This window comes from Drosophila erecta, unplaced genomic scaffold, assembly GCF_003286155.1.
Source record: "Drosophila erecta strain 14021-0224.00,06,07 unplaced genomic scaffold, DereRS2 tig00000055-arrow-pilon, whole genome shotgun sequence".
Classification (NCBI taxonomy): domain Eukaryota; kingdom Metazoa; phylum Arthropoda; class Insecta; order Diptera; family Drosophilidae; genus Drosophila; species Drosophila erecta.
The window spans coordinates 411,082-427,489 of NW_020825200.1; the positions used below are offsets into that span (position 1 = coordinate 411,082).

At 48.3% G+C, this 16,408-nt stretch overlaps 3 protein-coding genes across 13 annotated transcripts in view; 1 reads left to right on the plus strand and 2 right to left on the minus strand.

The window, feature by feature from the left end:
* Positions 1–16,408, plus strand: part of LOC6543319 (1-phosphatidylinositol 4,5-bisphosphate phosphodiesterase classes I and II) — a 50,301-nt gene that overhangs the window by 21,161 nt on the left and 12,732 nt on the right. For all 9 annotated transcript variants that reach the window (XM_001968121.3, XM_015159757.2, XM_026979523.1 and 6 more), the window contains exons 3-11: positions 644–790; positions 9,474–9,611; positions 10,835–10,968; positions 11,440–11,625; positions 11,750–11,947; positions 12,430–12,612; positions 13,364–13,544; positions 14,523–14,757; positions 15,928–16,073. In XM_001968121.3, the coding sequence (XP_001968157.1) occupies positions 644–790; positions 9,474–9,611; positions 10,835–10,968; positions 11,440–11,625; positions 11,750–11,947; positions 12,430–12,612; positions 13,364–13,544; positions 14,523–14,757; positions 15,928–16,073 (1,548 nt within the window). The remainder of the gene's footprint in view (positions 1–643; positions 791–9,473; positions 9,612–10,834; positions 10,969–11,439; positions 11,626–11,749; positions 11,948–12,429; positions 12,613–13,363; positions 13,545–14,522; positions 14,758–15,927; positions 16,074–16,408) is intronic.
* On the minus strand, positions 481–4,856 carry LOC6543167. 3 transcript variants are annotated; one of them, XM_001968124.3, is made up of 2 exons: positions 3,690–4,856; positions 481–1,009 (listed from the first exon to the last, which is right to left on the minus strand). In XM_001968124.3, exons 1-2 carry the CDS (start codon positions 4,720–4,722, stop codon positions 834–836), a joined length of 1,209 nt encoding a protein of 402 aa, XP_001968160.1. In that variant the 5' UTR covers positions 4,723–4,856; the 3' UTR covers positions 481–833. The 3 variants fall into 3 exon arrangements, with proteins under 3 accessions (XP_001968160.1, XP_026835328.1, XP_026835327.1); XM_026979527.1 differs by having other exon boundaries at positions 749–1,006; XM_026979526.1 differs by lacking the exon at positions 481–1,009 and having other exon boundaries at positions 2,453–4,856.
* LOC6543175 lies at positions 4,997–7,344 on the minus strand. Its single transcript, XM_001968125.3, has one exon. The coding sequence runs from the start codon at positions 7,225–7,227 to the stop codon at positions 5,065–5,067; it is 2,163 nt and encodes a 720-aa protein (XP_001968161.1). The 5' UTR covers positions 7,228–7,344; the 3' UTR covers positions 4,997–5,064.

Sequence of the window (16,408 nt, forward strand, 5' to 3'; positions counted from 1 at the left end):
TAGCGTGACCGTCGTACTTTGTCCCACTTAGTTGCACACATATTCATGGCGTCTCTGGCTTCAATGCCCAGATGGTGCTCCACTACCCCCATCGCCACCCAGCGGGAAAGTCCTCCATCCGACTCGGAGGGGAAATGAAGCCGAATTTTCGGGACATCTTGTTGGCTGGATACCAGATTTGGCTGCCACTTATTTGCATGCATATTTAAGAAATACGAAATGTTTTAATTTCGGCGGGGGTTACTCGGAATCCGCATCTGTTTGGCATCGCCAGCTGCGGACGGAGAATTTTCACTTTTCGCCAGCTTTTTCTTTATGAATAGACGGCCGTGGTATTAAATATTTATGGCTGCGGGCAGATGGCCATTTAATTTGACTTAAATAATAAGCAGCAATAACAGACGACTGCACTCATGCGGCAGTTCGGCTAAGAAATTGGACGAGATAAATTCATTAGGGGCAGTTCAATAAACTCTGGAATTACGACTGTATGTATCATGTGTTAACAATTTATTGGACCCGAATCGCAAGAGTATGTGCTTTGATTATCTCATGTGCTATTAATAACGACTAGAGTTCGTCTTCATTTCAGCCTGCTTCATTTTTGGTTCTCACTAACGCGCTGTGTACTCTCTGATTTCAGGACTCGGGCACTGGAACGCCGGTTACAATGCGCGTGGATGCCAAGGGCTTCTTTCTCTACTGGGTCGACCAAAACAACGAGCTGGATATCCTTGATATAGCCACCATTCGCGACGTTCGCACAGGACAGTACGCCAAGCGGCCAAAGGTGCGTATACTTTTATGGGAACTCCGGGGCGTATACTTGATTTTTACCCACTTTTCGCTTCCTCGTTCTCTGCTACTTGGGGTTTGGCCATAGAACCAATGCATTCTTCGCTGAATTTCTGGTCGAATTCATTCGTCGTTGTCACAATGGGCTTTGCTTCGCAGGATTCACCTCCCTTCTTCCTTGCGCAGCAGCATTTACCACAGCAGCGGCATCCTTCTGAAATGCAATTTAAAAAAATAAATATTTTTCTGGTTAAGCACGCGAATTGAGTAAAGAAGGCGTTGAAGAGCTCCCCCGGCTTTTATGTGGTGTGTTTGTTGCCGTTGTATGATCATATGAAGATTGCTTTAATAGCGCCAGCGCATGTAATTACTTTTTCCTCATCTCGCGATGTACACAAAAGACACTCAAAAAAATGTACCCCCTATCTTTATACGCTAAAATAGTTGCATTTTGTTTAAAGACTCATTTAATTTTTCCACTGCTACCTGGCCCCATTGGAAAGCCAATTACTGGGTCAGGTATGTGAAGCTATTTCAAGCGATGGCACCAATTCCCCGCTTAGATTTTCTAGCCAAGTCACGTGCTCCGGGCCCGGAATCGGAATAGAAATCAGTATCCCCATTGTGATGTGTGCGTTTCGCAAGAGTTTTCCAAGGTAGTTCCGACTTCACGATTGTCACGCTTTTCCAGGCTTAACACGATTTTCCATTTATTGTTGTGTGGACGCGCCGCATTGTAAAAAACTTTTTCCGAATACCCCTTTTTACATATATCTTGGCAATAAGCAGGCAAGATGCTTTTCTGTAAATGGCCAGCATTCTATGTAAGCTGCTTGGCCCTGAATAAGCATCTTAAACTTTCGCTAACCCATTTGAACAATTCGCGACTCATTATGAAATTAAAGTCCCACAAACGCTGCGCCTCTTTTTCTGGATCCCAACCCTTAGGGCAATTATATCAATGGGGAAATCCTTGGGCGTCACTGCCGCTTTTTCTCCATGTATAAATCATGTTGGTATTCCTAGGGCCACGCCTTCCGCCCACACCCCACCGCCCACCGCCCGCGGCCCCGATAATAGTTGCAGTTGTTGCTGTGGAGCGCGGCAGGCCCAAGGCCACAGGCAAATGAGTTTGGTTTTCCTTTCAGTTTGCCCGAGGCAAACTAACAGCGCCGGAAAAGTTGGGAAATGAAAGCAAGCGCTCCTTGCGGGACAGGCGGAATTCGGACAATGAATGTTGACAACAGTTTACAAACCTAACCGCTACGTACAGGGAAAATGAAAACAGGCCAGCTCTGTAGATGAAACTATCTGGCCTAGCAGCACTTATTGCCGATATTAGGAGAGATGAGTTTATCACATGGTAGCGTAGCAAGTCAGACCTAAATATTTAGAGCAAAAAATGTTGTTGCCAACGAAACTGCTTTACCAGAATTAATGAGAAAAGCTGCCTTCCTCGAAAGGGAAAACCCTTTGGCAAGGGGCAAGGAATCATTCATTAATTAAGCGCACGAGTTGGTGGGCGCTGACCACGCCCACACACACACTCGCAGGCCCATGTGAGATTAACTGAAAGCCAGGAAAAGCATAGCATACATTTAAGAGCAGGAGACCCGCGCTCGCTGTGTGCGTTAATGAATTGAGTACAAGTCCAGAGCTCGGCTAGGAAATCTAGTTTATTTAAAGGACGCAATGAAGATCGCTTTAAATCAGCACAATACATTAATACCACTAAAACTCAAGCACAAGTTACAATTGCGGACTCGGACTCGTTAAACATCACCAAACACAGTCGAGGCCGGGTCATTTGCAAGGACTATCACTTCCTGTCAGGCTAATGCAAAGCCGTGTTAATAGTGAATTCAGATCGTTGGAGATTTTGACATCGCCTTGGCGATTTCTTCTCTGCAGGATCTGCTGTAAGCTTCGAACGGCCTGGACTCTGGCGAAATGAGTCTGCATGCGGGGATTGCTGCAGAACTGGTTGCTGCACTGGATTGCATCACACTTGTGGTGCGGGCTCGGGTATATGCGCTCCTTGCACTCCATGTATTGGCGATGACGCATTTGGCGGAGGTAATCGCGCACCTGGCGCTCTCGATCCCGCCGGCGCATCTCCTTGATCAGCGGAGTGTCCTCTTCTTTGGGCGGGCAGCAGATCTCGCAAGGGCAGCCATCGGTCTGGTTGTCCTTATTTTTGCCCTTATCATTACCCTTGTCCCCCGTCTTCTTTTTCCTCTTGCCTCTCTTCTTTTTCATGCCCTTGTCCTTACCTTTGCCCTGGTCCATCTCCTTGTCTCTCTGCTGCTTTTGATCTATGTTACTGCTCGTCCTGTTGGACTGGTTCTTGTTTTTGTCCAAATCTTTTTCGCTATTGGTCGTGCCCCCAGTGCCACCGAAATTGCCAACACCAGTGTGGCTTCCTTCAGTCGCTGGATTGGTATCTGTACTATGGGGCACTAGGGGGTCCTCAGAGGATCTAATTTTCGGCTCTTTGGCTTTCTTTTCTTTGCTTTTCTCCTTGTTTTTGTCTTTGTCTTTGTCTTTGTCTTTCTCTTTGTCTTTTTCTTTTTCAATGGCTTCTTTTGGTTTTTCCTTACTCTTTTCGCCTCCATCTTTTTCAGATCTCTTGTTGCCTTCTCCATCACCCTTTTCGCGCTTGCCCTGTTCGTTCTGGCCTCCTTTTCCTTTCCCGCTTTCGTTTCCATCGCCATCACCACCATCACCGTCTCCGAAGCCTTCATTGTCATTGTCGCCATCACCATGACCAGCACCCTTTTTCCCTTTATCCCTTTGCTGGTTTTTGTCATTGTCCTCGTCTTTGTCAATTTTCTCGTCTTTGTCAACGTCCATGTCCTTATCCCTACCCTTGTCCTTATTAACTGCCGACTCACCATCTCCTCCGGCGCCATCTGGTACGAACTCGCCGCATCCCTGGGTAGGTGGATCTTTGGGATCCCTGCAGCACTTCTCCAGCGCTTGGCAGAGATCATTCTTTCCATTCGGGTCTTGAACGAAGCAAGTTACCAGCGATTTGTACAGTTCGTCGTAGTTGCGGGGCTCCGGCTGCTTGTAGCCCTTCTGGTTGGCCATCACGCGCTGGAAGGCTTCGTTGTCGGGCCGGGGATTCATCTTGTACTTGGCCCACTCGTAGTCGGTGCACTTGTTCTCCACCTCGCCGCATTTGGTGGGGCAGTACCAGTGCTTACGTCTGAGGCCATGCTTGGAGGGCCTTTCCGGTTTCACCATGTCCAGCGCCTGTTCTCTGCTGATCGCGGGATAGCCGGCGCTATCCTCAAACGGATGACTAGCATCCGCTGGCTGAGGACAGTGAAGCCAGAGGAATACGTTGTTTGACTTCAGTTGGCGTTTTACGTTGGGCATCCTGTCGAGCTTTGCCTTCAGACATTTTCGATTTAGGACAAAAGTGCCAGGTTGGGGGGGCTTCTTCTCAAGTTGCCATTTTGGCCTTATGTTCGACTTCTTCGGCGGTTTTGGCAGCAGACTAGCCGCCTGTAGGCTTTTCTTCAAAGCGCGGTCATAGAAAGCGGCCTGTGGAGTCGAGTACCGCGATCTAACGCCATACCACCCCAAGGAGTCCTTCTGGGGACTGTGGTTCCACACGGCCAGCACATCTTCCCTGACATAGTCCTTGCATTTGTTGGCCTCCATGGCGCTTTCAACGTACTTCAGAGTCTTGGCATCGTCGCATCTGGATATTGGGGGCAGGATTGAGGGGTATGTTTCCTGTAGGTGCGGCTTATGGGTCTTGCAGTTGGTCCAGCGCATCCACTGGTACATGGTTAGTGGTTTCTCGACATAGGTGTTCAGCGGGTCGGGTTCCTGGCACACAGGGAGCTCTGAAACGCTCTGACCTGCCACGGACCTCCTAGATCCTCGGTGCTTCGCTGCCCACGTGCTCATCATTGCGGAAAAGTCGCCTTCTTTGTTTTGAGTGTGTGTTCGATTCGGGTCCAATATTGTTCAAAGGTTAAATACGGTTAAGCTCAATCTGGGAACCAAAATAAAACAGGCTTATTTTAAAATTTAGGTGTTGTCTGTTGAACACATGATTAAATACTGAGAGTGGCTTACTTAAAATGTCAGCAGTTCCCTTTGAAAGGCCTTTCAGAGCCGCCTGAGGAACTCAAGTTTCTAATAACGAAACAAGGTTTATGCCTCAGTTTGAATATTTATTACTCAATTGTCAAATTTTGAAAAATACACTGACAAGCCAATTGTACTGACCAAAACAAAGTTGCTAAAGTCTTAGATGCACTTGCACATACGCTTAGTAATTCGCTGGCGGAGATCGTCGAGGTTGAATATGAGCTCGTTGTTTACGATCCTATGGCGTTCCTTTCCAAGGAGCCGCTGCAAGTGTTGAAGGGCTCCCAAGCACTCACAGTACTCGGATATCTTGGGATCCCGGCAGAAGCAGTTGTCGCAGCTGATGGGATCTACCTTGTGCTGGGTGGCTAGGAGCTTTTCACCCGAGCACTCCATGTACTCCCGGTGACGCATCAACCGGAGGTATGCCCTCTTCTCGCGAAGCTTTTCCTCGAAAATAATCGATTGCATCGTCGTGGAAATGGGAATCTTCGTGCCATAGAGGCAGTCGCAAATGGTGCACGCGCAACCCACTGGAGGACAAGGTGGACAGGACTCTTTGGCTTCGTTCTCAGCGATCTTCTGCTTCTCGTCTGGTTTCTGTGTAGGTTGGTGGAATGGTGATTTCTTCTTCTTGTTCTTTTTGGGCGGCTTCGTAGTTGGATCTTCTGTCGGCTTGTCTTCCGCTACTTCTTTGGCTGGAGCATTTTCCCCCGCCTTGCCAATATCTTCCTCGGTCGGTATTCTGTCTGAGTCTCTGGATTCAAAAGAGGATATATTGCGAGTGGACGTATTGGTTGTGCTTTCGACCGACTTCGGTTGCTTGGGAGATTTGAGTTTCGTTTTTTCCTGATCAGGATCAGCTATATTGGGCTTCTTATTTTTCGGATCAGCATCTTCGTTTTTATCCTTCTCCGTGCCCTTGCCTTTATCCTTAGCTTTACCTTTGCCTTTCTCCGCGTCTGAGTCCTTGCCTTTGTCTGGGTCCACATCCTTGTCTTTATCCTTCCCTTTATCCTTGCCCTTGTCCTTGCCCTTTTCTTTTTCTTTGTCCTCCTTTTGTATGTTGCCGTCCGTGTCCTTACCCTTATCCTTTTCCTTATTCTTCTCTTTATCTTTACCCGTGCCCTTACTTTTATCAGCTTCCTTATCCTTTTCTGTATCTTCCCTATTGCCACCTGCCTTTTCCTTTCCCTTGTCCTTGGCTGGCTGAGATGCACCATCAGGATCGTGACCAGCACCCGGCTGGCCATTACCCCCATTACCCCCTTCCTCCACATGTGCGCCGCCTCCACTGCCACTGCCGGCTCCCCCTTCTCCGACCCCGACTCCGCCTCCGACTCCACATTCATCTTTCATTTCCCTCATCATATCCGGACAACACTTCGCCATGGCAACGCAGTCGGGATCTGGTTGAGGCTTTACCTCGAAGCAGGCTTGGAACCGCTTGTACAGCTCATCGTAGTTGTGCGGCTCTCGCTCCAGTTGCACTTTCTGGTCCAGGAACCACTTCAAGAAGGCTGTGTCATAGGGTCGCGGGTTCAGTTTGTACCGGGCCCACTCAAAGACAGTGCACTTGTTTTCCGGCTCACCACACTTTGGAGGGCAGTACCAGTGCTTACGTCGCAGGCCGTGCTTTGGAGGTACCTCCGGTTTGGCCATATCCAGAGCCTCTCTGAGGCTAATCATATTATTAGTCGCCGCCTCCACTCCCAAAGGGTCCATCGGATCTTGACGCTTGTCGCAGAATAGCATATTGAAAGCCTCCTTGGGGTTAAGTTTCTGACGGGCAATGGGCATGCGCTGCAGCTCCTCCTTAAGTGTCTTCCGGTTGAGGATGTACGGCTGACACAGGGCAGCGGGCTGTGGCGGCCTTGTTGGCACTGCTGGAGCCGGTGGCTTTGGACCATGTCTTCTGGAGCCGTTTGCATGCCTTAGACTGCTCGTCAAAGTCCTGTTGAATCTAACAGCCTCTGGTAAGTGTAGTCCACCCGCCACACCATAGAACTTGAGAGTGCTCTTGTGGGGGCTCATTTGCCAGATCCTGAGAGCATCCTGACCCTTGGTACTGGGATCCAAACAGCCTGCCTGATCGACTGACTCCAACAGATAGCTTGTGCTCTGGTCGTTACTGCATTTGGAAACTGGAGGCCGAATGCTGGGATACCGCTCCCCCTTCATGACTTTTTCCGCCTTGCAATTCCTTTGTCGCATTATCTCGTAGGGTGTGGGGATATCACAGAAACCTCCATTACCAGAGGTTCGTATAGTTTGCTGGTTCAGCGATCCATGGTGGGAGTCAAGCGATCGCTTGTTGTTCATGCTTTTACAATTCGCGACAGAGGAATTAGCTGGATTGGCTGATATTCGAATGTAGAGCTTTGACCTGTTTTGGTATCCTTAGTAAAAAATTTTGTAAAGCTAAAAACAGGAATTCTGTCTGCCCTATCTGGTTCCTACAACTATCTGATCAGTGCCCTCGAAATTAGCCCAAATCAGCTGACAGATGGTGCGTAGAGTACTGGCAAAGTAAGTTGTTCTTCATAAGTAAGTACTTCCAGCGGATGCATAAAATAGGTAGTTTCTTTTTATGGGGTGGAAGAAAATGATTTCAAAATTTGCAAATAAATGGATGCCCTTCGTGGTTTTCTAAGAAGTGGCTTTTATTTTATTAGCACCTTGGAAATCAATAGCTGTGTTTGCAGCTGGCTAAAATTATGGCGAACATCCTGCGGCCCCGCCCCTGCTCTTGCTCATAATGAGCTTTCTTAAAATTCAAATTTCCAGAGCCAAAAGGATTAGCAGCCAAGGGAGTCGCCGGATTGGGAGCCACTGGGTGGGCGGAGAACTGCGCGTGAGTGCTGAGCGCGAAGCGTGAGAAGCAATTAAGATAATCGCCGTAGTCATTTCCGCTTTACGCTTCGCACGGTGCCGGGCCAAAACGCGGACGGAGACCCGTAGAAAGACGCTGAGGAGCCGGCGACGGGAGCCGCCGTTCGCGAAAGCCATTTACATTATTCAGAGCGACAAATTTGGCGGAATTAGTTTTTAGCTGAAAGCAAATCATGACGCTGGCAGATAAGCGTAACCTGCAGCCAAGCTGGGGATTCCCCGTCCGCCCTCCAGCGTAGGTAAATTTGCGTTTATCGCCGCCAAACGATGCCTCATAGCCTCCGGCTCTTGCTGACTTGTACGGGAAGACGCTTTCCGGGAGGAAAGCCTTTCAACTCGTCGACGTAGCTCACCTAATCAGGGGTGCCACCATCCACCATGAGGAGTCTGCGATATGGCTGACCGGTAAAGCTTATCAAGGCATCTATTTGCATGCATAAATGTATAGCATTGAATTTCGGATGGCTTACTTTCAATGAATTGGACGCTGAAGCTCTAGAATAATTGGATTACTTGAATGAAGTAATACACATTTTGGAACACGCTCCAGCTAAGAATTTCAACATGCTGCATCATTTAATAATGTCCTGTACGACAGACCAATAAAATCATTGAAGTTATCTGCCAGAATCAGCACACCAGATAGCACGACTGGACGGCTGACACTGGCTGCTGATAAGGTCCTAGCGCCGGAAGCACTGCAGGAGGAGGGCCACAAATACCAGAGCCCCAAGACATGGCGGCCACAAAGTTAATGCCCAATCCATGCTCCGTCTTCCGCTCCAAGCACTTCCGCCCTGCCGCCCCAAAGTCCGTCCTCCGTATTGCAGTCAACTGACCGATGCCAATGTCCTGGGTCCTAAGTATGTGTCTTGCATTCGAAAGGACGTTGATAATCCTGCTCCGAGCCCCGCCCCACGGGAATAGTTTGGGAGCTGGACTGCTGCGTGGACGGAAAATACGTTTTTAAGTCCGGTACTTGTGGCATGAAAGTGTTAAAATGTAGAGGACAAGCTGGGAAAAGTGAGACGTTTTAGGAAGGGACACTATTCTTCGAGTTCTAGCTTAAATACTCAAGTTAATAACTTTAAGAGTTGCAAATCATTTATTCCACGTGTCCAAGATGGTTTTCTATCATTGCCGGAACGCCTAAGGACTAAATACTTTTAAAGTAAACAGAGTCAGTTCACATTTTAGCCGTTTTAAATTATTCGCAGCAACAAAATTACTTACTTGAATGGAAAGTCTACGAGGGCAATACTTTCCATTCTTAGTGCTTGTGTCGCGGGCTTATTTGCATTCGACCCAGTTGGCTTGGAAGACGAAATGTTTTGCTCCATTTGTGCCTTCCGTTCAGTTGTGGTGTCTTCTTGGCCGCGTTCCCCGTTCACGGATCCACGTTCTGCCGGGCTCGTAAATCCATTTGTGCCGTTTAATTGAAATATGGCACCACGGTCAGTTGAGCTTGGGAGTCGTCTTTGTGTGTCTGGTTTACGAGGCGAGCAAATGAATTTTGCTGCACTCGCAGGATTAGCGCGCCAGGATATGAATTCCATTTACGGCTGCCGGGTCATAAAACTTCATTTTCCGCGCACGCCCCCAGCCCCTGCCCGCAATACCGAAATCCCTTCGTCATTTGGTAATTAATAACGGTCATGCTCATCCTTCGATTGCAGGACAACAAGCTGCGCCAGATTGTGACGCTGGGTCCCCAGGACACGCTCGAGGAGAAGACGGTGACGGTGTGCCACGGCTCGGATTTCGTCAACATGACGTTCGTCAACTTCTGCTGCACCCGGCGGGACATAGCCCAGGTAAGTCCGCCATCCTCCGCACTTGGCCCTCGTCCAACTGCTCGCTGGGTGCCAGTGCACATGGCCACTTGCGCAGAGCACTTGTGACAACTTGGTGACAACTTAACAGTTGCGAAGGAGGTTCCCGCGCAGTTCTGAGTCATTCGGGGAATAGTGCCAAGAGTACACATCCAATGGTGGACAAAATGGTCTGCTTGGCACAACAAAATTGGAAACTAAGGAATGAATTAGGCAGAACTACTTCCCAAATCAATTCGCCTAATGGCTTTCGAAATTTTTCTCTTTCAATGAACGATCCCCTTTTTTCTGTTCGTGTACTTTTTGTTTGGGACACACCTATGGCCATTCGCTTTCTGGTTCCGGCTATTTTTAGTGGGTTGCCGAAGGCGCGTAAAAGTTATTATGGACCACTCAACAACGGCGCTTTTATTGATTTTCGTCCGAGGGCGTGTCCACCGTCCACCGTCCACCGTCCACCGTCCATTCCTCATGTCTGCCACTGGCCTGGATTGACCTTGCCCAAAATCAATGTTCTATTTTATCAATGGTCAGCAGCCCCGGTATCGTGCTGTTGTGGTTATTATTTTTGGCACGCGTCGCGGACATTCCTGAAATAAACAAACGCAACTCGAACCGCAGAAATGGCAACAAAGGCAAAGCAAATTATGAAAACGTCGAAATTTTCATAAACTTTGGAAAGGAATTTCGCAAAACCAAATAAACAATATTGCCCATAAACACACATGAATAAACTATAGCTGTGAACTGGAAGGGATCGAAAAAGACGCCCACTAGGCAAAAGTTTGCATTCTTTTCTGTCCGACTGACTGTACAATCAATCTGCGGCCTGCATCACACATCCGCCTCGTGTTGCCACCGAAATATCCGCAAATATCCCTGAAATACTTTCCACATGAGACAATCAGGCCTCGTTCACATGTTACAGACTGCTTGAGTCAGGGTAACCAGATGAATTGGATGTTTGGCTTTAGCTTTGAATTAAGCAGTAGTTGATAGATGTGATTGGCCTAAATGGAGGGACTAATCAAAGTACACGGCTGCAAATTAAAATGCTTTGAGACTCTTTCACTTTAAGCCAGCTGAATATTGATTGAATACACAAAACATTTGGGGATTGCCTATCCTTATTTGTTATTTGCACAATTTTCTAGCCACGTTTTTAAATCTATCCGTGCATACGCACTCTCTTTCCGGTCTTTCAGCTCTGGTCCGACGGACTCATCAAGTTGGCCTACAGCTTGGCCCAGCTCAATGGCTCGGCGATTATGTTCCTGCAGAAGGCCCATACCAAACTGTGTCTCCAGGTGGACAAGAGCGGCCGCATACCAGTGAAAAAGTAATTGACAACAGGCACCCACCAAAGTCTATACCAATCCCAATCCCACTCCCACTCCCAAGCCCTATACAAGCTATGCTCCCATACCTCAACGCTCGATGTCCTGAGTCCTGGATCCCGGCCAACTTTCGGGCTCGGGTTCGGGTTCCTGGCTTTTGTGCATTGTGCGTTGAAGCACTTGACAAATATTTGTTAGGAGTAGCCATCGACGTTGAGCTGAAAATTGAAATTTACGCCAATTTCTATTTCGCAATTTCCCTTTTTTATGCTCCCTGTCCTGCCGCTGCCGCCGCCTCCGCTTCTGGAACGTGGCTCATGCATCACTGGCGACCCACGATGATGATGACGACGACGACGACAACCTACCTCATCAACACCAACCGCACCGCATTGTCTGCCATCCAACCGTGCTGGTGCTGGCCACTCTGCTCCACTCCGCCGCTGGTCAAATTCTGGTCGTGACCACTTTAGCATCATAAAACTTTTCGCCCAAAACAAGGAGGATCGCAAACGTGTCGAGAAGGCGCTGGACGTGACCGGTTTGCCGTCGGGAAAGGTCGATAGCATACCGGTGTCCAAATTTCAATTCGAGGACTTTTACAATTTGTACAAATATCTCACGCAGCGCTCGGAGGTGGAGCGCCTCTTCGACAGCATGTAAGTGTACCTGAGAAGTAGAAATCATTTTTGGAGAAGGATTTATTTGCTGTTGCCAAAACACTACAAACTCCCATGCTCCTCGAAGTCAACCATTAACATGTTCTTCCCTGCTTTTCCTTAGCGTCGGCAACTCGAAGCGCAAGTGCATGTCCATCGCTCAACTGGTGGAGTTCCTGAACAAGACGCAGCGTGATCCCCGCCTCAACGAGATCCTCTACCCCTATGCGAATCCCGCCCGCGCCAAGGAGCTCATCCAGCAGTATGAGCCCAACAAGTTCAACGCGCAAAAGGGCCAACTCAGCCTGGATGGCTTTTTGAGGTGAGCTGACTTGTTGCTGCTGGAAACTGGGTGTGGAAGGAGGTGAGGTGCGCGTGACAGAGGCACTGCATCCACTCACAGGGCGAACCCTTCTGGGCGTGACAGCTTATCGGACGCAGTGCAAGCTGTTGGGGCTGTTGGCGTCACTCGAAGGTCCTCTTGAGTCCGAGTGCGAGTGCCAGTGCGAGTGCATGTGAATATGCATATGCACGTGAACATGAATATGACGTTGCGCTGCTTCCCACTCGGGCAAATTGAAAATGGTATGGCTGTCAGGAGAGTTTAGTCTACCCTGAGTGGCTTAGCAGCTGCGAAACTCGCATTGTGCAGCTACTGCCAGCAGCCAAAGATCTTGGGAGCTGTGGGCGACATCTTCCGCAGCTCAAACACTTCAGCGAGCTTTGTGCCACGTTCGAGCCATGTTTTGTGCCATGTTGACGACTATGTAATCCCGACGTGTGCCATTTTTTTTGTTCCCACAGGTACTTAATGGGCGACGACAATCCCATCATGGCGCCCAGCAAGCTCGATCTCTGCGATGACATGGACCAGCCGATGTCGCACTACTTCATCAACTCCTCGCACAACACCTACTTGACGGGACACCAGCTGACTGGCAAGTCCTCCGTCGAGATTTACAGGCAGTGTCTCCTGGCGGGATGCAGGTGAGTGGTGTGCGGACTGCTTCCGGATGCGGATGCGGATGCAGATACGGGTCACTCAGTGAAATGCAGATGACGCAATTGATGTGGTCAGCTGCCATTGCTCGAGTGCTGGCCATGACCTTAATCCCGAGCTGTGTGTGGTGGCCTTCAGTGAGAAACGCACACATAAAAAGCAACTCTCGATGGCATTCACTTAAAACATCAGGTGCAGTTTTCATCGCCAGAAAACTGCATTCACTGGAAAAAATCATTAAAAACGTATATAAAACCCAGCCGTAAAACATAAAATACGTTTCCCCCACATGTAACGCAACGCATGTGTACTGTGCACAGTTCAAATTTTTGTTATAAATTACTGTAAAAGACGAGAGGTATAGGGTATGAAATGTCTAAACTTCGATATATCCTTTTATTATTCGCCAGGACTTCTTTATATTTCCCGACCAGAATGGATGTGAAGACATTTGTTCCTCACTCTGCTCTTTTTTCGTCTGTAAACGAGAACGATCATGACGATGCACACATCACAAAATTTATTGACGCAGAAGTTGTTATTTTACTTTTATTGTCCGCTTGTACGACTGTCACATTGCATTCGGCACTTGCGTGAGATTTACAGAGGAAAATGGGAAATGGGTATGGGTATGGGTGTGGTTATGGGAAGAGGAAAATGAAACTGAAAAGTAGGAAATTGTCATTTGCTTTTACCACTTTCAACTCGAGTTCTTCCGTCTTACCCGCTTTATTGCAGATGCGTCGAGCTTGACTTCTGGAACGGACGCACCGAGGAGCCGGTCATCGTCCACGGCTATACGTTTGTGCCCGAGATTTTCGCCAAGGACGTGCTGGAGGCCATCGCAGAGAGTGCATTTAAAACATCCGAATACCCTGTGATATTGAGCTTTGAGAACCACTGCAACCCTAGGCAACAGGTGAGAACCAACCAACTGGAGGCTTGGGAAGACCATTGGTATCTGGGAGCACTGTTTTAGAACCCGAAATGTTTCTGAGAATGGTCAAGTAGAAGACAGTATCAAAGGCTAGGATCCAAATAGAAGCAAAAGTTCCAAGAGGCAAAACAATCAAAATCCAGAGCAAAAAGAGGGCAATAGACTGTCCTTTGGTCACGCTAAATTGAGGAACGCAGAAGGCCACAAAGTTACTTGTCCTAAAACAACAGTTGAGTCCTAACTCATCAGCCTAATCCATCATTCGGGGAAAGACAAACAAGTGGCTCGGCGGCCGTGGCACACATGGGGGCTCCTTGAGCCTGAAAACATTACTTAAGGAGCATGAAGGGAGTCAGGATGAAGGATGAAGGAGTGCCGGAACTTGGCAAATCTCAGAAGGCACTCGAACGGTAATTGCCGGCTTCTTAAGCTTCACGAGCGGATAATAACAAAGGCAAAGTTTTTACGGCCTGAAAGGTGAAAGCAGCCAAAGGAGGCGACCAGGTACCGTCGAAAAGAGCCAGAAGTTTAACCATTAAAAGTATTAATATAAACTAAATTTCCCGCTGGGAGCCCAGACAGGTAACAAGGGCAGGTAGCAAACGTGCCACGTGCCAAAAGCGAAACTTATGACAGTAAAGCTCAACATGTGAACTTTTGGCTTCCAGACGTCTACGAATTATCTGAATTAAATGACAGTGTATCCCCTTGAATTAATATGAGTTCATGTTTCTATCAAAGATACGGTTAATAGACATGGGCCATCAAGAGTTCAGAAAATCTTGTTATGTGTATACCACGCACTGAAGAATATTCGAAGGTAGCGCTAGGCTTTTTCGCTCTGTGTAACAGGGAGAACTTTAGTGGAATGCTTGAAAGGCCAGTTAGCAGTTAGTTAACAAGTCCCTTCGCACCAGCTGATGTCACATTACTTATTTCCGCATTCTCCACCTTCGACAGGCGAAAATTGCCAACTATTGTCGCGAAATATTCGGCGATATGCTGCTCGATAAGCCGCTGGACTCTCATCCGCTGGAACCGAACATGGACTTGCCGCCGCCGGCGATGCTGCGCCGCAAGATTATAATCAAGAACAAGAAGAAGCACCACCACCACCATCACCATCATCACCACAAAAAGCCGGCGCAGGTGGGCACGCCGGCAGCCAACAACAAACTGACTACAGCGAACTCAGGTGTGTTATTTAATCCTTTGCTAAACCAAGCTGTAACTCCTTTGCGCCCCAAACCCATGGCTTGTGCCTCACGTGGTCGGAGCTATGTTCGGTTTGCCGCTTGCTTTTCTGGATTTTAAGTCTGACTCACATGTGTTTCCCTCCGCAGTTCTATTCACCCCTTCCCCGCCTATGCAAAATGCAAATGAGTTCCGCACACGCAGCAGCTGCTCGGTGTTTTCTGCAAAAGTTCAGCAGCCAGCAAGTCAGGCTGGGAATATTAAATTTGGAGCACAGTCGCAGAATTGGGATGCGGGGGCGGCTCTTAATGAACAGTATGTTTGAGTTGCCAGCACACGGGAAGCACTTGGGGCTTAAAAAGCTGGAAGGCTGGGCTACTTGCTGTTTGACATCCAAGTGGATGCACCCATATTAAGTTTATTAAGATGTTTCAATTGAGTTGGTGTTATAAAGTGCAGTATAAATACTACCTACTAACTTTGTGCTTGCAGTCTAGACGTCCAATATTTAGCTCAAGTTACCAGTTCCTAGGACGATGCACGTCCCACTTCCAGTTAGTAAAACTTTATGTAGAGCATTCCAGGGGCTCCTATTGAAAGTTTTGCAACGAAAATGTTGTTGATAAATTTGCCGCATGACCACTTCCACTTCCTGTTTGCGAGCTCCGAGTTCCTGCAGGAGTCATTTGCATGCGCAGCTGCACAGTTGTCCGGCGCCCGACATTTGTAGCCCCCCAAGAGCCACATCCTCCTGGCATTGGCCGGATGACATTTAGCTCATGAATTGCAAAAAGCCAATTTATAAATGCAAATTACTTCCCCCTCCCCCTTCCAGCCAAGCTGCTGCAGATCCCAGCTGTCATCTCTCTGTCCCCGCGATCCCAGCGCGGCAATTGCATCCCATTTAGAAGACCCCCTTTCGGCTTTGTAATTTGATTTATACATATTTTTATTATATTCCATTAAGGCAAAACTGCAATTTAAAAGCCCGGTGTGTCCATACTCCAGTTGCTCCGTCAGAAGGGGGCGGGGGCGGGGGCTTTCGCAAATGTATATTCACACTTACGTTACTAAATAAAACATTTGTTCGGTTTTATTGGCTTTAATTGCGGCTGTCGTGGCCATTTTTTCCGTCTGTAATACACTTACACATTTCATGTACATTTTTCAGTGGATGCCAAGGCGGCGCAACAAGTCGCTCCGGCTGCCGCGCATGAGGATGGGGGCGTGACCAGGAGCACCGCCAACGGGGACGTTGCCACGGGAACAGGAACCGGAAGTGCTGCTGGGACAGCAGGACACGCACCGCCGTTGCAAGTGAGTATTGTTCCGCGCTATGTAACGCTAAGTAATAAAAGGTCAAAGGTCCCAGCGTATCTATCCATTATTGTTATTGTGGGCGAGTCACTGGCATGCCTATAATTGCACTTAATGGCACACTCCACGTCGCATACACAGATGAACGGATATGGCGATAGCAGGGAGTACTTTTTGGTTCCTCTGTTGACTCCGGCTGATTTGTTTTTCTGTTTGCTGTTGGCCGTTGTTCTTCCTGATGATGATTGTCACCGGGCTGCTCTCTTTACGTCCGGCGTTTGCATACGCAATAATCATGTTGACAGTACGGGGAAGAGGGAATAAGCCACTGATGC